The 25121-nt window shown below is 45.8% G+C and overlaps 1 protein-coding gene across 2 annotated transcripts in view; it reads right to left on the bottom strand.

The window, feature by feature from the left end:
* Positions 1-17030, bottom strand: part of SMOC2 (SPARC related modular calcium binding 2) — a 126094-nt gene extending 109064 nt beyond the window's left edge. For both annotated transcript variants that reach the window (XM_080941947.1, XM_080941948.1), the window contains exon 1: positions 16789-17030. In XM_080941947.1, coding sequence (XP_080798073.1) covers positions 16789-16872 — 84 coding nt within the window. In that variant the 5' untranslated portion in view covers positions 16873-17030. The remainder of the gene's footprint in view (positions 1-16788) is intronic.
* Positions 17031-25121: the final 8091 nt, after the last annotated feature.

Raw genomic sequence — 25121 nt, 5'->3', positions numbered from 1 at the left:
AACACGTTTCTTCCCAAAATAACCCCGCATATGAACATAGACACTTTGCATGCCTGAGGCTGCCTGCGTCTGAGATCTGTGTTAAATATAGCCTTACCTTCAGGCTAATTGTGGAGTCAGCAAAGGGGTACAACAGACAGTGAAGTAGACCAAATGTGTGTCCCACACCTAGGTCCCCAACACTGACTATTCTCAACTGAATGTCCCCGTATCAACTGAAGGCACTGAGCACACAAGTTGGTAACACTTTTTGTGACAGGTTGAGTTAGGCCACCAGTAAGAGTTCATTTCCTCTTTACATGCCTCCTGTCCCTACCTCTGTCCTCAGGTGTAAGTAGTTAGGCAGTGTGACATATTCCATCTTTGTAGCAATGCTTCTAAAAGCCACAGAAAAAAAGCCTTGCAGAGACATTCCAAAATCACTCGTGTTGGGAAGGCTATAACAGATCAGCTACTATTTTACCAAATGTCGTATATTCTTACGTGACATCTAAGGCCATAATTCTGGACAAGTGCCTGGAGGTTAGAGTTCAGAGATACACGTTGTCAGGGGTTCAGCTAAAAGAACGGGGGCTCTGGAGTCCTGCCTGTGAGTGATCACAAATGAAATTTGCCCGAGAAACCGCTTCCTTGTGTGTGTCTAACACTTTATCTTTTACAATGAAACAAAAGGTCTTTTGGGGTCTCCAAAGAGCTTGAGATTTCAATTATGGAAAGAAGAACCCATGATTCAGAGACAAGGAGCCAGAGAAACTGAGCTGACCACATTGGCCTGGGCCTATCCCAGCTCGGCCCCTGTCCCAGCTCTTGATGCAGGTCTGCCTGCATCTCCAACAGCAAGTTCCAGCATCGCCTCTCACTAGATCCCCCAACCTCCCCAGCCATGACCAATTTGAACTCATCCTCTCATGTCTTGAGAATCCCCTCCAGATGTTTCAGACGGATCCTTTCCAGGTTGTTCTGGGACCCAGTACTTCCTGCCTATGACCCAAATTCCTCCACACCAGTCCCGCAAGCCTGTGACCCTGACAGGAACACAACTATGGAGCACTAAAATGAGGTTAGGCCCTGGCCCAAGCGCCTGACTCACAACTTGTACTGGCTGTAACTTTCCCACCTCATTCACCATGACTGGACACCCACTCATCCCATGACCCGGGCATGTCATTTAATCTAGCCGTGTCTCGATTTTCTTGTCTGTAAGATGGGTATGATGAGAGTGCCCATTGGTGGGGATACAGTTAGATGTGCCCACTGGTAAGAATGTCGTCTAGAGCACCCACTGGTAAGTGTGTAGGTAGAATTATCTGCTCTAAGGATGCAGTAAAATGTACCTGATGCTGAGGGTACAGTTAAGAGAACCCACTGCCATGAGGTACAGTTAGTTATGTGTGCTATTTATAGCAGCCACTGCTGAGCGTATTGTGTTTTAAAAAAGAGATGTCACTCATAATCTCAAGCAATTAAATAATTGGTCCCAGTTAGTAGTGCTGTTTGGTAAGGGTGAGGGCGGTGTGGACTTGCTTCAAGTCACTGGGGCGGGCGTTCAGATTTCAAAAGCCCCAGTACCATTCTCAGTTGACGGTCTCTGCTTCCTGCCTATAGTTTAGTAAGTGAGCCTTCCTCTGCTCCAGTGACCTCGTCTGCCCCACCCCCACCCCCACCACAGTGTGGCAGTGACAGAGCTGTGAGCTCAAATAAATCCTCCCTTTCATAAGTTGCCTAGGTCGTGGCGTTTTATAGCAGCAACAGAGAAACGACTAACAAAACTTTGGACCAGGAAGCAGGGTACTTCTTCGAAGAGCAAGAACATGTTGGCTCTGGGAGCAACGTGCAAGTCTTTGAAACTTTTGGCTAGGAAGGCAAGTGAAACGCCCTGTAAGTGGTATGTGGTGGTCTGTCACGGAAGTTCTGAGAGCAGTTCCCAAAGTTGTATGATGTAGACTATGGGGGTCCCAGCTCACGACATTTCAGAGAGAACATTGCTGGTGTCTGGACTATAAAACACTACAGTGAGACTACTTTCTGACCTTGTACTAAGAACCCACCTGAGCCTGACTTTAAAAGAAATGGACTAATTTCCTTGATGGAGGACATTTCCAGACAGCCTCATATTGGCTCAGTCCTGTGGTTATTAGCAAGCACTCTTAGGCAGGTCCATGATGCGAAAGGAGCAGCAGGACAGAGAGACACACAGAATGAACAGTTTGTAGAGAAAAAGAGCACCAGAGAATTTAATCTCACAGCTGAGGCTTATGCTAAAAGACACAAGCAGATCAAAAGATGCCCGATTGCGCTGAAACAAGGGAAAAGATGCCTTCTGGATACCCAACCCAGCTAAGTTTCTGTGAAAGGAAAATGCCTGGAGATTTTCTGCTCCAAAGACAGAGGAGAGAAAAAAGCTCTGCAAATGTAACTCAGGAGTGCTAGAGTCCATCCCAAACAGGTAATCAGAGTTGGCAGCATAAACATTATCCACCTGGTGGCCGGCTTTAGAGACATGAAGGCGACTCAAGTCACAAGTGACAAGGAACAGACCTTGGATTCCCCCTCCGCAGCTTCAGAGAGCTGCTGAGATCTGGCAGCGTGTATTTAGGGAAGCCCTGCACTAAAGCTCTGAGAGACCGTTGTATGATGATACGGAAGTGAAGCCTGGGTTTGCACCAGAGATGTAAACATGTTGGAGATGCCAGAGCTATGGGATGTTTTCCAAGGGAAGTTGCACACAGGTTAGTGGAACCAGCCTGAGGGGGAGATGCCTTAGCAAGCAGCAGAGCTGGAAGGCCACATTCGTCTAAGCCATTTTACATCAGATAAGAAGCTAGGGCACTTGGTGTTCATCCTGCTGGCCTTTGGTCCAGTACATCCTCACTGTATCCTTGTGACTTCCTTTTGGAATGGTAATGTACATTCTGTGTTGTGTAGTTACATGTTAGATTTATGTGATTTGCTTTTATGGGGGGGGGTGGGAAGGGTTACAATTAAGAAATTTTTTTTTTTCCTGATTCTCAGTAGGAATCCCAGACGTGGAACTTTTAAACGGTGCTGAGACTGAAACTCTATGGGGAGTTGTTACACTAAATTCATTTCACACCGTGATATGGCCAGGAGCCTCTGGGAGTCAGGGGTAAGATATGATGGTTTGAATTAAATGTCCCCCATGACCTCAGACATTTGAATGCTTACTCTTCATTTGATGATGCTGTTTGAGGAGGCTCAGGAGGTATGGCCTTCTTGGAGAAAGTATGTCATTGGGAGCCAATGGTTTCAAAAGTCATCTACCTCTTCCAGTTCACAGCCTCTGCTCCTGCCTATGGCTTAAGATGTGGTTTCTTAGTTTTCTTCTTCAATCACTATGCCTGCCTGCCACCACGATGCCCTGCCGTGATAATGGTGGACTCTTATCCCTTTAAAACTGTAAATACAAACAAACCCTTCCTTTATAAGTTACCTTAGTCAATATGTTTAATCACAGGAATGAAAATGTAACTAATACAGGCAGAGTCAGGTGCAGTTACTAACAGTGAGGATTAGAATAGATATTATACGTAATGTACATACCTACAGTATATATATATGATATACACATATAATATATATAGTGAGTCAATCATTTTGAACAGAATTTTGTGCACACCAAACACTGCAGAAATGTTAGCCATTGTTACCCATACTCCATAATTGTCAATTGGTGCTGAGTATTTAATTCCAGGAAACTTTACTGCTACAGTATATGATTTTCAAAGACAGGTTACCTTTTAACCATTAAACATGAGAATAAATATAATAACAGACCCAGCCAGTGTCCACCTTTCTGCTTTGTTCACACACAGAGCAGAGTTTTCAGCCAGTCCAAGCCAAGAAGCCTTCTTGGAGGAAGGGTAGTTGTATAAAGTAAAAGGCAGATGTTCATATCAACAAGGAAACCCAAGGCACTGGGCATTGGGAGGTGGGAGCAAGCATTCTGCTCAGTAGCCAAGCCCACTGGCATAGTAAACATGGTTTCTGAGAGCCTTGCTTTTACTGAGAGTCTGGCTTTACCCTGTAGCAATGAGACAGGAGATGTGAACAGGCCATACTAAGATCACAGAAGAAGTGACTGAGAACCTTTCTGCAATTTACAACACAGAGGAAGGACTAAGACTCAAGAGCACATCCACCACAATGAGCAATGGATCCAGGACAACACAGAATGTTGGTTCAGGCAATAAGATACTCTAGAGCCCCTGTTACCAAGTCCCTGTACCACTCACATGGTATCCATGGAGACTCGGGGAACTGGTGCCAAGTGAGGCCCTCATGCACTGAGTTCCACTGCCTGACCTGTACCATACCTGTCTTGTCACTGTGAGGTCCTGCTAAGTTTCCCAAGAGTTAGATATTTAGGAACATGTCCAAAGGGCCTTATTTCATTCTATGTGGGAACACAGTATACAAGAAACTCACAGCATCCATTTTATTGTAAGTAGAGTAGACTAAATTGGGATGCCACCCTCACCAGGGGAGAAAGGTGAAAGGACAATCACATAAGGGCAGGAGGAATTGGGGGGGAAATAAAGCTGCCCCACTGATATCAGCTAAAAAAAAGGGACAAAACCATTAGGTAGCATGTCCAGGTGTTAGGTGGTATGTCCAGGTGTTAGGTTATGTGTCCAGGTGTTAGGTAGTATGTCAGTGTGTTAGGTGATGTGTTCAGGTGTTAGGTAGTATGTGCAGGCATTGGGTGGTATGTTCAGTCATTGGGTAGTATGTCCAGGTGTTAAGTAGTATGTCCAGGTGTTAGGTGGTATGTCCAGGTGTTAGGTGGTATGTCCAGGTGCTAGGTGGTATGTCCAGGTGCTAGGTGGTATGTCCAGGTGTTAGGTGGTATGTCCAGGTGTTAGGTAGTATGTCAATGTGTTAGGTGGTATGTCCAGGTGTTAGATGGTATGTCAATGTGTTAGGTGATGTGTTCAGGTGTTAGGTAGTATGTCCAGGCATTGGGCAGTATGTCAAGGTGTTAGGTGATATCTTCAGGTGTAAGGTGGTATGTCCAGGCATTAGGTGGTATATCTATGTGTTGGGTACTATGTTCAGGTATTAGGTGCTGTCTAGGCTGTAGGTGGTATATCCAGACTTTCCACGAGAAGCACCTGTTGAGCTTCTGTCCAGAGGCCACCCTATCCGCAGAGCAGAGGTGAGCAGTCCTGGTGTGGTGGGTGTGAAGCACTGTGGCGGTCCCTGGTGTCTGTCACCAACTGACTTGCAGACCTTGTGCCTTTGGTTCTGGCTCCCACCTGTGATCAGAACACAACACCTTGCATATTTGCAAATGACAGCTCCAGGGCACTTTATAATCACAGCACCGTTCTATGGGGACCACAAAAGATGGGCTAACCTGAGTGAGCAACCCAGAAGTGCTCTCTGTGGACTGTGGAGGTGAGCAAGCCCCCGAACCCCCCCAGTGTATACGTCGTGACTTACACGCTGCCAAGGGGGAAAGCACCATCTGTGTGGATTGGCATAGTGTTCTCTGAGGACAGGAGCGGCCCAGACAGTGTCAGCCACGCCTACCAAGCTGAGGCCATTCCTCACAGAGAACAGCTTACTTGTGACATAAACCTGAGCTCAACCTTTTCTCACAGTTCAAGTTAGCCGCTGCCCAGCACTTTGGCCCTGAGAGCTCTAGACCCCTCAGCTGAAAAAAAATGGAGGGTTTTTGGGTTTTTTTTGTTATTGTTGTTTAAGTTGAAAAGTTACTATTTTGGGTTCTGCATTAAACTGAAAGTCAGAAAGCATTTAGTGGGAAAGGTTGGTTGGTTTGGTTTTGTTTTGTTTTTCTTAAGTGACTAAAACATAAAAATAAAAATAGAGGACTAGCTGCGTTTTGGCTCCGATTCCCTGTGTTAGTCAGATGTTTTGTCCCTGTGACCTGAGAAACTGACTTTTCAAATGAAAGGGTTTTTTCCGCTCTCTGGTCCCTTAGTGGTGGTAAGGCCAAACACAGCAACCAAGAAGCAGAGAAAGAGATAAAAGAATCAGGCATGTTCCAAGCAGTCTTGCTCCTCCAGCCAGCCCTAATTGTCCCCTCATAGCCCATTCAACTGAACCTTCCCTATCACCATTTGGGGCTCTCGGGATTCAGACCCATTCAGAATCCCCTCACCTATGACCTTAACCTTGAGCCTTAAGGACATTTTCAGATTCAAAGCCAACAGTCTGGTTCTGGGCTAGTTTACTCTCCTGTCTTATAGTCTCTGCTTGCGACAGCTTGCAACCTCTGCCTCTCCACCCTGCCCTGGGAGCTGGTACTTACTACACTCAACAGCATCTGGAGTCTGGCAGAGCCCAGCTATAGGACAGCAAGAGATCTGCTCTCAGTGCAGGGTAGAGGGGAGACATACAGGGACAAAGAAGTGCACACTGGGAAAAAACTGGGAGATAAAGGGACAGAGATTGGGACAGAAGGAAACCTGGAAGAATGGAAGGAAGGAGAAGAGAAAATAAAAGAGGGGGAAAAAGAATCATTTGGGGAAGGGGTGCTTCTAGAATCAAATCAGCTAGGCAACATAGAGGTATGTCTGGCAGATTTCAAAGAAATTGGAAAGAAAAGGGGCCAGGGACAAATAGAAATGCCAGAATAGTGGCATACATTTGAGTGGGGGCATTAGAGTTTTTCTTAGTTTCTTACCATTTTTTTGATAAAGGAAATATAAATGGATTTTGAGCCAGATGCCAAGGAACTGTCAGTACAAATATTCATAAGAATACGTCTCATCAGGGCAGCTGTTTGAATGTATGTAACAGGAACAATGGTTCCAACAAGCACCCATCACCGTTGCTAAGAATACACAGAGCAGAGCTGAGTATGTGGTCAGTGGTCATGCCGAAGGAAAAGAGAAGAATGTATCTAGTAAGAATAAGAATATCAATAAGGATGCATCTGACAAAAGGATAAGAATGTTCAAGGGTCTAGAGAGATAGCTCGAGGTAAGGGAAAATACTGCTGTCCCAGAGGACCACCCCCGAATCAGCTCACAACCGTCTATACCTGGCACCTTTGCCTCTGCCCCTCCCCATCTCTGTAAGTGTCTGTCTAATAAGGGTGTGTATCAAAGAAAAGAAAGCCAGCAGCTCACCTCCCCCAAAGGACTTCCATAAAGCACATCTGAACACTTGCTGAACTCAAAGGGGAACAAACTTCTGCTATCCTGGGCACAGAACAGTGATTTGCTGTAGCTAGTTTTCTTTTAGTATAGGTTAAAAATCATTTTTTTTAAAGTCACATTTTAGAGCTTCATTGTGAACAGTACAGACACAGTATTAATTTCACAAACAAAATAACTCTAGTCATTGCTTTAAAATTAAGGGGGCAATAAAGTTTACAACAGAAACAAAGCAGGAACCCCAGAATATATCCAGCCTCCTGTTCCTTCCCCCAGCTTGACTTGTTTTAAAGCCAAACTTCTACCCCTATCTGATATTTGGTTAGTAACACCCAGTTTAACACAAATGTCTGAGACTTTTTTTTTTGTCCGAGACTTTTAAATAAAACTATTAGAAACATCAAACATCCCTGATTCTTAGTTCACTTACTTAGGATCTTGTGCCTTGAGATAAATGTCTGAGACCAGAAAGATGGAGCACAGAGTCATCCACCTCTGTAGATGGAAGCTGGGACCAGGCTGTGGTGGGAATCCCAGCCCCTCTGAAAGCCAGCTCATACCATTGGGCTCCCTCCTGTGGAGAACTCTGGAAACATTAAAAGCAGCTTCCAAAGGGTGGAGGGGTAGGTAGGTACTGCCCAGGGATTGCACCTGGATCTCTCTCTCTGGGAGGGTGGGAAGGTGGGAGAGAAGCCAAGAGTTCAGAAAGGGAACTCGAAGCTCCACCTGGATTATGTCTATGAATAGAAAGATCTGTCTTTGGCAACTCTACCCAAAAGATAAACCTTTTAAGAGCCAGACACTGATTGGCACAGCACCTATCTGTGTATCCGCTCAAGAAAGAACTTGAACATGTATGTTCAGGTCACAGCAATTCCTCACTTTCCTTACCCTCAGGGGTTTTCCAGACTTCAAGCTGCACACAGCCAGGACATATATTTATAGTCATCTGGTAAGGAGAGGGTGAGGGCAGATGAGATATTATCTGGAAGGGCTCAGAAAGCGGAGAGAACAGTACAGAGAGAAGACAGTTTGTTACTGGTACAGGCATCTCAAGTCTATGTACGAAAGGCTATGTACTGCCCCCCCAAAAGGTAGGGGGTCACGTGAAGAAAGCTGGAATCACAATTCACACCCGTGAACAGCCTCAGCTGACCACACAGTCCTCAGCTATGGTGTGAGTCCCCTACCTAGTTGCCTACTACAACTCGGGGATCCAATTCAGCATTTTATAAATGACCATAGTTAAATCATGGGAGGGCTGGAGGCCACAATTCTTCAACTCTCATATGGCTTTATCCAGGGACACCAACTAAGCAGCGAATGAAAACCATAGGAGCTTCACCTGGTGGCACATGCCTGGACAAGCTTACCCCGGGGACTAAGGAAGCCCCTCTGCATGAAGAACCAGGAGCACCGCACATGGGTATCACCCAGCGAGAATCTCCAACCTGACATAAGGCATCCAAGTACAAATGCCAGCGATCACCAGTGATGAAGTATTCCTGTGACAGAAGGGTTTCAAAACAAATACAAATAAAAACGAATAAGGACGGCTAGTTCGGATCTCAGAAAGTCGTTATGAGTATTAGGCAGTCACCAACATGCCTTTATGACAGTGAATTTTAACTCACTTGTTGGTCAGATGTTTTCGATTGCCGGTAACCCCTCTTTGGGGTCCAGTAGGGGAAAGCAGTAAGGGTCACTGTCGCACACAAGCACTGAGAACCACAGTGTCAGCTCCTCGTGTAACCCACACAAACCCATCTACCCCTGACGACAGACACTGGGCCTAAGGAGACAGGGCTGGGAACAAGAAAGGTGACCCTGTACAGTCCAACCATCTCCTTCAGCCCTGGAGTAGACAAAGTTCTCAAAGAAGAAATGATGACAGTTCTTATTAACTGAGGAACCAGCAAAGTTTGGACATAACAGATTCTGAGCCTGCACTGGAATCAAGGCACTGCTGCAGGCAGCACCGGACAAGTGTCCAGGGAGGGCACCTCACCATGCACTCAACCCATGATGTGAGAAAGAAAGAGGGCAGGGTTCAGGGTTTCAGCCTGTCTCGGTGTGTAAAGTGTCCAGTGTGCTCACTTCCACGGGCAGCAGGTCTGGCCAGCACTATTCTGGAAAAGGCCTGTGTCCATATATCTGGTATCTTGTTTCCTTCAATAGACCCTTCCCTTTGCCCCCTTTTTTCTTACCCTGTTTCCTCTCTCTTCCTACTCTTTCTCCCCCTCTCCCTTCTTATCCTTCTACCCCTTCTCTCTCTCTCTCTCTCTCTCTGCCTCTCTCTCTCTCTCTCTCTCTCTCTCTCTGCCTCTCTATCTGATTCTCTCCCTCTCTCTCTCTCTCTCTCTCTCTCTCTCTCTCTCTCTCTCTGCCTCTCTATCTGATTCTCTCTCCCCCTTGCTCCCTTTCTCTCTCCTTCTCTCCCTCCCTCTCTTTCTCTCCATCTACCCCTCTCCCTCCCTCTCACTCTGCCCCCTCTACCCCTCTCTCTCCCTTTGTCTCTCTCCCTCTTTGCCTCCCCTTTTATCCTCCTGTCTTTCTCCCCTTTCCTTTCTCTCCCCTCTTCAAATCCCTTTTAAGAAATGAGTTCCTCTAAAACAAAGTAAAGTGTGTGCCCTGGAGTGTATTGTGTGCCTTCAGAGACAGGACAGACAGGGCAGAGCTACTGTTCTAGGCAAACAACGAGAACGGCCCCTGCCTCTTCATAGCCCCGAGAACTGTAGTAGCCGCCCGGAGGCAGACGTAGCACCATGCTTTGACACAGAAGTATGATGGAATAGTCCGGCACACATTTCATACTCTCATAAAGCTCAGGAAACCACACAGACAGCTTCAGGGAGCAGCTTCCACACACAGGAAGTGTCATAGCCTGGAACCCCAAACCATAAACAGATGAGAAACTCAAAAAAACTCTCCTCTTTCCCCTTTCTCCCTTCCCACATCATGCCAACACCAAAAAAGAAGAATGACACTAAGGTCTCTTCCCCAAAGCTAAGTCGCTCATGTTCGGTGTGTGTGTGTGTGTGTGTGTGTGTGTGTGTGTGTGTGTGTGTGTTGTGACACACAGGTACACATACATGAGTGCATGTTTGTGTGTACAGGTACACATATGTGTGTGGGTGGGTGAGTACACATATTTGTGCATACAGATAGAGGTCAAAGGACAACCTTGAATGTTGTTCCTCAGGTACCATTCATCTTTCTATGTCTGAGACAGTTCTCATATTGGCCTGGAGCTCACCAAGTAGGGTTAGGCTGACAAACTAACAAATCCCAGGGATCGAACTGTCTCTGTCTCTCCCTTGCTAAGATTCCAAGAACCTACTACCATACCCAGATTTAAAAAACAAAACAAAACAAAAGAAACAAACAAACAAAAAACTTGAGTTCTCAGAATCCAACCCAGGTTCCAACACTTACAAGGCAAAGACTTCACCAAATGAGCCATCTCCCCCGCCCTTAAAACACCAAATTTTAAAATGTTTATTTGTGTTCAGGAAAAACCTAAACAGTTCCACACCCTCTGTTGAATTAACTACTTGATAATCAAAACTAAGTTGCATACTAGCACATTTTTAGTTACTTTCATCTAGGATTATGAGCATAGACAGAATTCCCTTCAGATTTGTAAAATCTCTGTTTATTTGGTTATTTATTTGTTTATTTATTTATTTATTTATTTATTTATTTATTTGGTTGTTTGTGTTTTCAGAGACAGGGTTTTACTCTGTGTAGCCCTGGCTATCCTGAAACTCGCTCTGTAGACCAGGATGGTCTTCAACTCAGAGATCTCCCTGCCTCTGCCTTCCAAATCCTGGGATTAAAAGTATGTGTCACCACCACCAGAATGGTGAAATCTCTATCTCATATCAAAATGGCTATCAGTTGAGATGACCATATCCTGTGAAGTCTTTTCACTTTTACTTGATCTCTAATGCAATGAAAGATGCTCTCGTGGGTACATAAAGGTAAGACACATCTGTGCTGAGGGCTCTCCATAGTTAAGATTGGTATGATGTTCTTAATGTTGTAAGAATCATCTGGTGCATGTGTGTGGATGACACCCATGTGAAGGAAAAGGTGTCTACATGGGACCCTCAGAGACCAAGACAGAAGCAAGACTCCATAAGGCAAAAGCAAACCCAGACTGGATGTGGCCAAAGAGAATGGAAGGAGTAGACGTGGAACTTCGAACACTGGGGCTGGGGGCTGACTAATGGAGTATACCTATAACAATGTGTAAAATCAGAGCACAATAAAGTAATGAAGTTGGAAAAGACTCAGAAAGACTTGTCTACTAAACACAGAGACACTACTCACCTCAGGCATCCAAAGCCCTGTTGACCTGAAGCTAAAAGATACCCTTAGGAGTGGGACCACCTATCCAATAACACAGCAACATACACTCCCATGTTGCTCCAAGTGCTGCCAATACATCTGCTAGGTTTTTAAGCTCCTTGTGAAGGCATAAAAGCTAGCAGGTGTGCACACACTTGTGGAACCAGAGGAGCATGACCAGCATAGTCCTGGAGCCCAAAGGAGGACTTCTGAGTCCAGCTCAGAGAGAGTACCCTGAAGCTTGTGGACAAGTTCATTGGCTCCTTCAGGACTCAGCCCTCGTGGTTACCAACTGATCACTGGTTCTTTGGCACAAACACTGGGGTCTCAGCCTGGAGACATCTGCCTTCTTTTCTGGTCCTTCAGGACAGCATATTCACTGCAGAGCAAGCAATGTCCTGAAATAGTTGGCAATTGTTCTCAACTCAAAAATCAGCTCAGCTCTAGTGTACACTCATCTGGAGCTTAAAATGGATTCCTTGTTGCTATTGCCTTGACTACTGGATATAAAAGTTAAGACACCCATATCTGCAGGAGCAACTTTTATGTACCAGTTGTATTTTTGGTTGTTGTCAACAATCTTATAGACTTGTTCCCCAAGCAGTGACTATAACTCCAGGTCAGTTTCAGGATGACCCTAGTGGAAAAGTACTCACTAGGTTGTCCCCCATCTCCACAGGTCCTCAGAGTTCTCCCTGAGTTAGAGGTCATTTATAACAATGAGAAGGAGAATCTTCCCTGTCAGTGCCAGTCTCTGGGAATGAGAAGAGCTTGATGTCCCACCCTCCTGAGAGGCTCCTAGTACCACAGACCCCAGAACAGAGACAAAGGGATGAGACTGTGAGGTACAGAAACTGAGAACTCCCTTCAGTGAGGGCCAGGAGGGGAAGGTAATGGAATGACTGCAGGCTCATGAAAGGAGAAGCAAAAGGACCCACAAGTAACTGTGGCAAAAGAAGGATGAAGGGAGGAAGTGAGACCAAGAGCAAGAAGAAAGCAATGATGTTATCAGAGAGGGAGGGAGGGATGGATGGATGGATGGATGGCTAGTTGGATATATATAGATAGATAGATAGATAGATAGATAGATAGATAGATAGATAGATAGATAGACAGATAGATAAATAAGATAGGTAGGTAGATAGACTGCATGTACACACAGCTAATACCCCTTTCACTGTAAGCCACACTGTGTTCAACATAATATAAATATATATATACTTGTGTTTCATCAAAATATAGTTATCCTGTGACCTTCTTGGCATTGAACATCTAGTTAATTGGGCCAGTTCTTTTAAGATTCCCATTTATACTTTCATTTTAAATCTAAAATACAGATACAAGTTGACATTTTTACACTATTATTTGCATTAAGTTACAACCTTTTGCCTTTTGATTTTCAGCCTGAAACTATAAAAACACAGCAGACTGTATCCATGGTTCTCACCTGGAGTAATTTGGTTTTAATCCATGTGAAATTAGAATTCAGTGGAAAAAAAATAACTCATATTCTGAGCCTTTTCCTCATATGGGATACAGCCTAATATTTTATATATGTATGGATATTCAAAGTCAGAAGATACTCAGTTAGTGGCAGGGCCCTGCTCTCTACCTGACCCCGCACAGAGGTGGACATTTCATCCCCTGTAAATGACCTCATCCACAATGAGAAATTCTCTCTTTAATTTTCTTTAGCTTCAAAGCACTAATGAAATTTTTCTCATTGTAAACTTGTGTTTATATATATGAAATCATGTGTCTTTTAATATTTTTAACCTGTAAACATTACCTTTCACCTCCAACCTCACAAGCCACAGCTAGTCTTTTATGACTTCCACATCCTATCATCCTGGCTGGTCCAAACGTGCACTGGGATACCAGATCCCTTAAACCCCTAAGCCATGCAAACCCCGCGGACATCCAGGTTGCCAGATGTGTCTTAACCAGGCTTAAAATTATTCAAGATCTTCATTCTAGTTCAGAACTAAATGTTTGAGTTTAGAGACCATGTAAATGAGTTCCTAGTAGGAAACATTGTCTTTAGTTCCCTCCTTCTTCCGCAGCTTCAGAGACTGTCTTCACAGAGCTTCAGACATAGTGTTGCTGGAAGAGGAAGTAAAATGTGATTCCTGTTGATTCTCCAGACTGAGATATGGTATCACAGCAGCATGGTCTATACACCTCACTCCACATCACACAAGGGCAGAAGGGAAAAGGATAATCAACCGACGTTGTGTCATGGACTGACGATCATCAGTGATGTTCTTCTGAATCCACACATGCAAAATGCTATCTTCCCATCACTCCTTTTCCCTTCAAAGACCTGTGCCAAGGACTGCAAAGCACACAGCAGGACATCCGATTCTCCTCACCTCACTCCACTCACTGTAAGAATGTCAACATCTGTGCACAACCAGCCCATGGGAAGGATGGAAAAATCCACAGGCTGGCTCTGTTCATGTGCACTTCCTCCCCAAGAGGTGAATCAGTTTACCCATTTGGAGAAGAAATGGGCAGGACAAAGGGAAGCAGAGAACGTGCTCTTCCCGTCTGCCTGGACAGCCCACACGATGGCTCTCATCTAAGTCAGGCAAGGAATCTGCTCCAACAGTGCCAGTATCCAAACACCCCTTAATGACACAACAGTATAAGAGCTGGTGACAATGGTTTCTAAACTCCCTTCCAGACCAACAGCATAATCTGGATTGGAGAATGAGTGTGGCCTGCATACATCAGACCTTAGCTTTAATCCTCAGGACATGTTCCATAATCTTCTTCCCCATTCTATAGGTAAGACAACGACATTCAGTCACTTGCATAAGAACATACACCATCGAGAAGGGACCTGGCCTCCCTACGTCCCCCATGAACTGTGAGTCCCACACACCGTCATGGACGGAGAGTCCTGTGTAATTTCCATGAATTAAATTTCACACACCTTAAAGAACAGAGTCCCATGCACCCCTGCAGACTGTGTTAGTTCAGGCATTTACTAGAGACAGAATAGAAATAAACCTTGTACAGGAACTGGAGAGACGGCTCAGCGGTTAAGAACACTGACTGTTCTCCAGAGGTCCTGAGTTCAATTCTCAGCAATCACATGGTGGCTCACAATCATCTGTAATGGGATCCGATGCCCTCTTTCTGGTGTGTCTGAAGACAGTGTACTCACATACATTAAATAAATAAATAAATAAATCTAAAAAAATATATACACAGGAGGCTATTCTCTGGGTTAGTATTCAGGAACCCAAAGACTGCTCCAACAAACAGAAGGTAATTTGAAAAGAGATTAAGCACCAAGTGGGGGGGTGGAAATCCAGAACATCTAACATTTCCCAGTGATTGACCACTCAAACTTCGATTATATCTTAAGTACTTCCTATTGCAACCAGTCTTTGTTTTCAAGAGGGGAGAAGGGGAGAATTGTGGTAAATCCTTTATCGATTTAAATATTTCTCCTGGATGCAAAAGAAGCAGCATTTTATGTGTTAATGTGATTTTAACACAAAGTGTTCTTGGGAAGTGTGGCAAATAGGGCACTTCCTGTATGGTGTAAGACCAACTCCCAGCTCCAGTAAAGGGACCCCACAAGCAGCCAGAGTCCATGGAGCCCAGGAAACCCTTGCATCAGTGTAAAGAGGCAACAGGGGGAAAGCTGGAAAGGGAGATGTTTCCAGAAAGGGTGGAACAAGAAGAATTTCTTAGTTTTAAACTATCCTGATTACCAATCTATCTTACACACACACACACACACACACACACACACACACACACACACGGTGGGGGAGGGAGGGACGGAGAGCAGGGGGTGAGACTAGTCCATTTGGTACTTTTAGAAACGTGACTACAGACGGTGCTGCTTAGAGCTCATACGCATGATGCTAAGTCCTTTTGAGAACTGGCTTGTTTCCCAGTGGACTTTTTAAATTGACTTGACGTGTGTGCACAAGCTTTGTACATACATGAACATTTATGCTTACATTCATATATAGATGAATGCATGTAGTCCCTTCAGGCTCCCTGGAGTAGGGCAAGATTGAGGGAGTAAAAAATCCCTTCAGTTTCCAGCTTTGGTTCTAATCTATCAGTCACTCATGAGACACAAGGCAGGGCCCTAGGACTGCCCCAGAAGAATTTTAGGTATGAACAATGAACTCACTCAATCTTCCCCCTTCAAGCTGCTGAAAATCAGGGAGAGGGAAAGAAAAAGCAACAGGCTGGCCGGCTTGCTTCACTTTTGCAAAGAGCCTCAAGGAGGCTAGCCCTGGTTTTCCATAGGATAAGCACCCTCCCGGGGCATCTACCTCTCCAACACTCTCCACAGGGGCCTGCTCACCACCTTGGTGTTTTCTTAAGCACTTGTTCAAAAACACGTTTAAGCGGAATGCTGTCGTTTCTGCAGATTGCATTAATTATGGGCTCCCTAGCGCGCGGGCCACATAAGGGCTGCTAGGCTTTGCAGACACCAGCCTGCAGGAGTGGCCGCGGTTGTGTTGGCCCGAGGTGGACGCCTCAGCCCCCATCCACAGCTTGGCTTCTGGCACCTCACCTCGCGCCTTGGCGTAGCCAGTACTGCAACTAAGAGAGACAAACTTAGAGCGGTCAACCACAGTGCCACACGCGCTCGGGAGCGCGCCCTGGCGCGCACAGCATCCTGCCCCTGAGGAGAAGACCCAGGAGAGTGGGAACACTCTGTGCCTCCTGTGCCGTAGATCTGTCCTTCTCTTTGATTTTTTTTTTTTCTTAACCAAAGAAGAACGGTCTTTAATTCAATGTCATATCTGCCTCTTCGTCTCGATTAAGCGTTCTCTGAGATGCTCTCCTACAAGTGGAACACATGCGCTGCGGCCCCTTTCCCCGCAAAGGTGGGAGGAGGGTGTACCGGGGGTCCTCGTGGCGCTGAAGCCAAAGATCGCCCGTTTCCTAACCCTAGGCTGGGTCAGCTGCGTTGGCAAGGTGCATACCCAGTCCCTGTGAGTTCCCCCTGAAAGAGCTGAGGTGCATAAGTGGCCCAGTGGTTCCTGTGCCATCTCCTCCTACCCAAAGTGGGGAACTCTGGACACTCCCACATGCTAACTCCCTTCTATCCAGGACTGGTGGGACCAGCAGCCCTTTACAGACGGAGTAGCTATGGACCCTGGACATGCATGCCGGGAGACTCTCTCGGACCCACCTGTTGGAGATCGCCGGGCCACCTGCTCTAGCAACCTTGCCCCGGAGGAAAGAGTGGGTTCTCGGCGAGGGACAACAGAGAAGGGTGGGGGGGGGGGTGCGTCCCGGGACTTACCGTGAGCGCGGAGAACTTCTGCGCGGGCACTGGCGGCAGCAACCCAGCGAGCAGTGGCAGCCAGCACAGCTGTGGCGGCAGCATGGTGACGCTGGAGGGGACCGAGCAAGGCAGACGCCCCACGCGCTGCGCCCTGGCACTCGGTGAAGATCCGGTGTGCGAACGCGCGGGCGAGGGAGCTAGAGCTGCTCCGCGGTCCTACGGCCGCTGGTGGAGACCGCGCGGCCCCTCCGTGCGCTCCGGCCAGCGCTCCCCGAACTCTTCGGCTGCTCCTACTGCTGTCAAATAGCCCAAGTTTCCCGGATCCTCCCCTCCCGCCCTCTCCGCCCTCCCGCCCGCAGATCTCCTCCCTCAGCCCCACCTCCCTGGGCCACCGCCCGCGCCGGGGCCGCCCGGCGCACAGGGCTAAGAAGGAGACCGAAGGCTACGAGGATCAGGCAAGCGAGTAGCGTTGGTGCTGTTTGCACAGCTCCTTCTAGCAAACCCAAGGGCACACCTTACAGGCGTACACATTCATACAGGTTCCCTGAGATGCAGTGTGCCCCGCCCTCCTTACCCGAGGGTGCCTTCTGTCCTCGCCTTGGAGGGTCCCCTCTGCGCCTGGGATCCCCTATGGCTTTGCATTCACCAGGAAGTAGCCCTCTGAGAGGCTAACTGGTCATTGGCTCCTCTGCAACGCCTCTGAGAGCACTGCGAAGTCCTGCATCTTTCCGCAGGTTAACCCTGAGGGCGGGAGGGGTCTGAACACAGATCTGTGAGGCAGATGACTTCCTGGAGCTGGGCAAACTGGGAGAAAGATGAGTGCACACATTGATTTGGCCGCTTTAAACAGCTTAGGCAAGCATTTCAGGTGTTCAGCAACAAGCGAATTTGAGTAGGCTGTTGACTGTGATGGAAACCAAGAGGATTCTGCACACCAGGTTCTGCAAAAGGAGAGAGCATTGCTGAAATACTTTAGCCCTGGCTGGGAGCTTCACAGAAAAAGGCCCCAATTCTACCTCACGCCGAAAGCCAACTGGGAAGACTTTTGAGAACAAAGAATCAATTGACTTGTCAGGGCCTCTCTGTAGGGAGCAAAGCTGCAAGCTCACCTCTAACTTTTCTCTCCTCTGCCGTTCTGGAGATCCCTGTGAGCTTGGACGCCAATCAGAAAGCAGCTACCTTGCTCTAGCTTAACACAGGGTCCTCTGGAAAGAACAGCACGGGAGCTCCAGAAAGACAGCACTGAAGAATGAGGTTCCAACTTCATCAGATGGGCTGTGCCTATTTCCAAGAGGTCATTAGGAGTGTGCCTGTGGACAGCTGACATTCCCTCACTGGAAGAGAGAAGTGTCACTAGAGCTCACCTGAGATGCCAGTTGCTCATCCCAGGTCATTTTATGCAGTTCTCCCCTGTGGCCTCGGGAGGTGCTCAAGCTCATGGGCTGGGAAAATTCACCAAGAGAGGCTCCGCCTATGTGGGTGTGGAAGCCATCGTCCAAGCTGTGTGGAGACTGGACTATGGATGCTCAGGTGTTAATCACATCCCAGCAAATAATCGCTCACCTATGGATGTTAGTAAGCACAATGAACTCATTATCTCCCTGTGTTGACCCCCCCAATCCTGGTTTGTTTTGCCATTGGGACCTTTTAAGGAGAGGTAGATGGTGCTTGTCTCCTCAGAGAAGGGATTCTCACAACAGATAAGGAAAGGGAATCTTCTAGAGACAGCTTCTGAAAGAAACCTGTCAAGCAGTCAACACCCTTCCTACATTGAGAACATGGAGGAACATCATACCAAAATTCTGCAGGGTCAGACTGAGTCTAGGCACAGACATGACTGAATAAGCAAATAACATATACATTGAAATAAAAGATGAAATAATGCTGTGTATTTCTATCTTCTACAACTCAATAATAATAATAGTAACAATAGTAATAAATAACACATTCAAGAAATATTTGGTACAAAACATTTTCCTATTACCTTTTATTTCAAAGGCACAAATTATTAGCAGAAATGTCTTGTTAGGACTCAGAGTCTGAAAATAGCTTTTTGTCTGCTCTCTTTCACCGTTAGTGTCCAGCAAGTAACAGGCTTCATTTGCTCCCATTTTACAGATGAGAAACAAAACAAACAGCTGTATGTCCTAGTCAGCCACAAAGTCAGGGGCTGAGTCCAGATGTCCTAACTTGGAATTCTGGCAAGTCTATCACAGCCCCTGGAGATGAAGAAGGAAAAAAAAAAAAACAAAAAAAACAAAAAAAAAACACAAAACTCCTTGGCAATCACAGCCTTGAATCTTCAAATCTCAGCTCATCTTTCATGTGTCCTTTGGGATTCCAGAAAGATCAATGTAACGACGACATGCTTTTTCAAGCCACTGACAGATGAGACGGATCAGAGCCTTCAGAGACCCTCTAACAGTTGGAGGCACTCACATGGACCAAAAGCCAAATTCTATCTTCGAAAAGGATGCTGGAAGTGGAATTTGGAGAGGTAACCAGTTCCCATTGTGTGGGGGAAAAATAGACCATTTATTAAAACCACTAAGAAATGGTTTTATGTGTCAGCCACTTCCTTCAAAGTTAAGGCAGAAAGAAATCAGCCTACAGGTCTGAGACATCCCTATAGGAAAGAAAAAAATATCACTTTCTCCTGGAAATGAACTTTTAGTTTTAGGCAGTAAGTGTGACAGGCTTGCTTTTGGATGCGACCTGTGGACCACAAATTTACATTTCTGTCATTATTGAAGATGAGCAGAGAACAGAGATTAGTCCCTGTGGGGTTATCTTGTACCCACATGTCTCTCCACAGACTCTTGTTGGCCATCAGCCCTGTCTTCCTTTTCTTGTTTTACTGTGTTAAACTGAAAAGTCTTTTTATTCTTGGAAAAGAGGACATTCACCATAACAATCATTTCTGGCTTGCTCATGTTTAGTCAGTAAAAGAAAGGAAAAAAAAAGTCAGACATTTTCCCACCTTCCAGTATGCAAAGCACAAGAAGAGTCAAATGTCCTTTCCTTGTTCTGTGACTTCTAAGGTTTCTTCAGCTGCCCTTTTGAGGCTGAGTTGTTGTAAGCAGCTGACCACTGTGCTTAAGATGCACAGCACAGCCACCCACCAGCCTCTGGTTTCCATAATATTTTCTCCAGGTTTCTACTTAATCCTAAGAGGAGAAATCATCACAGATTCCCGGGGTTTCCTGTGGTATATGTGCAAATGCCTCGGGTTTATAAAACTCTATCCTCTTCTTGGCCTGTCTTTACCTACCTACCTCCCCCTGTAATGTGGTCCCCTCAGTTTCTGGGAGATCAAGGAAGCTGGAGTCTCTTCTCACTGCTCTTAGACTCATTACTAGAAGAATTTAAGAACGACTCAAACAGAAGTCTGAAGACAATTTTAGTAGAGTTTAAAAGGAAAACACTCCAGCTGTAAATCTTCGCAGCTGCCCTGGAGGATAAGAATGAAGGAGGGAAGAGAGAAAGTTGCTCTCTGTAAGCCAGCACAGAGAACAGATACAGAGAAGACAAGCAGTCATGTGGCAGGGAAGGGGACTTTAATGAAAGAGGAGGAAGCCCAAGGCATTAGGGAAAGTATGCTCAGAGCATGGATAAAATGTGTGAAAATGAAAAGTTAAGCTTTTCTGGAGGATTCAGAAAAGTGAGCAGATATATAAAGCTGTCTTGCTCCTTCTCTGTAAACTACCACATTAGGAGTGGGGACTCTGTGAAGAATATGTAAAAAGTCTTCTTGAGTCTTTTTTCACATATCTTTAGAGGGCTTAAGGTGAGCCCTGCCTTCCTAAGGGCAGTCCCTTGGCCAGGTGATTGGCCCAGCCCAGGAAAGAGCATCTATACCCTTGACCAGGGGTTTTCCCTTGATGGGCCTTTATTGTTGCTCTAACAAATGGATCTATCGCTAGCCTTTAGCCCTTTAGGTTCCTCAACTCTAGATCCTGCTTGTTAGATTATGTGAATAAACATTGACAGAGATTGGCTGGGGTTAAGGCCACTGTTCTGGTTTCACATATGTGCTAGAGTTTGGATTTGTCCATGTGTTCAATCATGTAAACAAGCCTTCATGCCCTTCACAGGAAAGATTCCATGTCAGTACTTCTCATGGCTTTTATGGAAATAGTGCATGATCGTGTTACAAGCTAAGTCATTCCCACAGGAACTCTGAAGGTAGTCTTTTATCAGCAATGATAATGACCCCCAGAGGTCACAGGATATGCCCAGGGCCACAAGGCTGGCAGCACAGAAGCAGATCCTAACTTGGCTTCACCTCAATAGGCTCTTCTTCTGCTCTTGAAGAAAACTTTGGAAGGGACCAGGAAAGGCTCAGGCCCCAGCCTAGCCTGAGTCACTTAGTTCTTAAGATTTGAAACACAAAGCACTTTGTGGTTGTTTCTGAGTTATTGATGATTCTTCAACTCCAGCACAGTGTTTCACAACTTTATGTTTCCAAAGAAAGCTCTGTCTCACAAAGCCATGGGCAGAATCATCATCTTCCCGGAGAGCATCCTGGGATGGATGATGCATCCATCCGCAGCACTGAGGATGGATGCCGGGGCCTGCCGGAAGGTCCCAGTCCTGGGAGAGCAGCTGGGTGAATCACTCTACCTAAGTACTGGATGGTTTTGAATATGCACAATGCCCTGTGAGGACTTTTGTCAATACCCAGGCTCCATGAAAGATCTGCCTACCTTCTCCTGGAACAGTCTCTGTCAGGGTGAGACACTTGCAGAATATATCAGCTTCAGAGTTAGTAAAATCCACCAAGAACCCAGATGATAGAAACAGCACAGGCTGGCTGAAACTAGCCTCCTCCGAACTCACATGGCCTAGACCACCTCAGGACCTGTTCCAGCCGACACAGCTCAGAATCAGCCTCTTTGTAGCACAGCCTAGTACATCTCAGAACTAAAAGATCACCCTTCCCTGTGAACTGCCCCAGACCACCTCAGAATGGCTCTTCCATGTTAATCTAGCCTCAATCCCCTCAGGATTTGCTTCTGTACTAGCTCCGCCAACCTCAGGATCCATCCTGCTTGTCAACGCAGCCCAAACCACCTCAGCAGAGGAAGATTAGCCCTCCCTGTGACTGGGCCTAGACAACCTCAGGACTGGCCCTCCTTGTCAACCCAGCCTAGGGATTTCCTTCTTCCTGTCTTCATGGGAGACATACCTTCAGAGGAGAAAAAAAAAAAAACAAGTTTTAAAATGGTGAAAAAAAAAATACCACTTGCCAGGAGTCCTCTGGGGCAGTGTGGACCACACAGACAGAGTTTATATGGACAGAAAACGGTGTAAGAAGATATTCTATTAAAAAGAACTCTCCATTAGCCTTCAGTGATTCTGACCCAGCTGCAGTGGGGCAGAATTCCACACACCCTCCAGACCTTAATCCCCCCACTTCCCCCACCCTTCTCAGAGCATTAGGATGTATCTCAGAGAGAAAGCTTTCTATGTATTTAAACAAACAGCCTCATGCCTAAGCTGCCTGGCAGTGGAAGCCCATAATGGAAGAAGTACCCCCAACCCTGCACTGCTGTGTATCCCCTAGACAACACACCCTTTATACAACTGTACTTTATTAACTCACTCTGATTTGTCTTCAGAACTAAGCATGTCTTCTGTCTCCATCCCAGGAAGGTAAAGTATGTTAGGTCCTGGCTACTTTGCCTCCAACCTCTCTAGTACCTTTTTGTTCTTAGAAAAATCACATCTGAGGAGATTCAGTTCTGCATTCCCAAAGGCAACCATGATCCTTCTTTAGTTCCTGTAAAGCAGTTTAGCCTGGAGAGTGCTCAGAGTAGAGTTGCTAATGGCTCCAGAAAGGAGGGCAAAAATGTAGTCTTCTATATCTTGCGAAGCTGGCATTCTTGTATGCATCAAATAGATGCTCAGTGTCCCAGACCCACACAACATCTGGGGAGGAGTAGTATAGACCCAAGCACAGGGAGAGTAGCATAGTACCTGTCTGCTACCTCTAGCTCCACCCTCCTAAGCTCCTTGTTTGTTCAAGCACTTGGAGCCTGTCTCCTCCATAACATGAATTACTCATTCCTACACATGTGCCAACTTCTTTAGAGCTTTCTGAATATAGCATGAGTTATGACCCTCATTGCTGCAACATCTTCAGCAGAGCAAGACCTGTTCTTTGCATGTTCAGGACATGAAACATCTGTTTTAAAGGAGACCCATGAAAACGAATCTGAACTTTCTGGGAGTGAATAGAGTTGTGACTTCACACTACATTTGTCCTTTTTCTTTAAGCACAGTCTAAAATGACAAAGGACCCCTCACATTGATGGGGCAACATGGCAAGCTTTGCAACATATTCGACCTACTTCGTGTGTAATGGGCTGCTGGGCTTCCCAGGAGCACTGAGCCTCTAAGTGGACATGACTTGGAAAGATGGTCAATATGAAAGTACAGTTGGAATCACTTAGCCAAAAAGAGAGTCTTGAAGTAGTTGGGATTAACAGAGGTAGCCAGCACTTGGGAGTCAGAAGCAAGTAAATCTCTGAGTTTTAGGCCAACCTGATCTTCAAAGGGGATTCCAGGACATCCGTAGCTGTTACACAGAGAAACCCTGTATCAAAAAAATGGGGGAGACTTATCAGAGGTAATTTTAAGCCCTTTACCCGTTTTTTAGGATTTTGCAAACCTGAAGCATTTTCAAGTTTTTAAAAACATTTCAAAGTTTTTGTTTATCGAGAAATGATTAGAATTTACATAATACCATTAAGAAGTATAATGTTATTTAGCCTCCCACTATGAAAATGAGAATGTTTCTGATTGGCTCACGACACAGTACTCTCTTACAAATAAATATTCTTTAAGGGCATCTCCAGCTTATGGGTGTGAAAACACAAGGGAGTGAGCTGAAAAGAGGAGTTGCTCACATGCTCCAGGGATGACAACCTGCAGGAAGGAAGCCCCAAAAGCCCAGATCTTGAAATTCCACTGGAGAAGAGTAGAACTCTACTGTAGGATCTTTGGACAGATACACACACACACACACACACACACACACACACACACACACACACAGAGAGAGAGAGAGAGAGAGAGAGAGAGAGAGAGAGAGAGAGAGATAAGGAGGAGGGGCAAAGCAGACTGAGGACTTACTTTAAAAATAGAAGCCTACCACCATTTTCCTAAGCCTGTGCAATTTCATAACTGCATTCTAAATACTTATCCTTAAACCCACAGATAATGTAGCTCTCATGTCTCATCAATGAAGCTTCTCTTTGCAGCAACAGACTATTAGAAAAAGCCACAACTGGTCAAGAGACAGAGACTACTGGACAAGTGCCCAGTTCTGGTTGATACATTTACACCATAATACCAGGATCTATGGCTCAGGAGATACCAGAGAAGAGAGGGCAGAGAGAGCCAGAGAACAAAAAAAAAAAAAAAAAAAAAAAAAAAAAAAAAAAAGAACTGCTGTGGGGTTATGCCTTCCAGTTGTGATAATGTTTGAGTCATTTTTCTATTGCTATGATAAAAACTATGAGCAAGGCAACTTACAGAAAGAAAGGTATATTTGGGGCTCACAGTTTCAGAGGGTGAGTTCGTGGTCATCATGGGCAGGGAGCACAGACACAGGCAGCTATGGCCATAGAGCATCAGCTAAGAGCTTACATTTTGAAATAAGAATGGTGAGGCAGAGAGAGGGAGAGAGAGAGAGAGAGAGAGGTAAACTTTTGGAACCTCAAAGCCCACTCCCAGTGATGACACACCTTCTAGTTCTTCCCAAACAGTTCCAGCAACTGGAAACCAAGTATTCAAACATATGAACTTTTGGGGCCCATTCTCATTCAAACCATCACAGCCAGGGAAGGTACACCCATGATACCTTGTTTATATGACTGTTTAAACACCTTCCAGCAACAACTGTCATTCCAACCTAAAAGGGGGAATCTCACCTGTACATGGAGTCAATTAACACCTTCGGAAAGGGGGGACAAAATCTTTCTACAAGGATGAGCCCCTAATTGGTTATCTAATACCAAGTGCTTGGGCCTCATGCAGGAAACACTGACTTGGTCAACAGGCTGCATTCATTTATGTGTCCATCTATATATAACATCAATGGCTGAAGAAGAGGAAGCTATACATTTAGGAGGAAGCTTGGGGATACAAGGAGAAAGTGTGCTGTCCCCCTTTCTCCTTGGAGACTGTTGGCCACCAGCCTGAGAGGACAAAGGAATAGAGACAGAGAACAGGACTTGAACAGCTGTGAGTATGACAGAATGGCCTCGAGGGACCGCCCCAGTGAGACAAGTGCAATCTATTGTTTCAGAGATAGGGTACATAAGGGCTCTGGGGAGATACTAGTG

The sequence above is a fragment of the Micromys minutus genome (genome assembly GCF_963924665.1).
Source record: "Micromys minutus genome assembly, chromosome: 30".
Lineage (NCBI taxonomy): Eukaryota > Metazoa > Chordata > Mammalia > Rodentia > Muridae > Micromys > Micromys minutus.
Note: the sequence above shows the minus strand (reverse complement) of the source record. Positions and strands in the feature narration are given on the sequence as shown.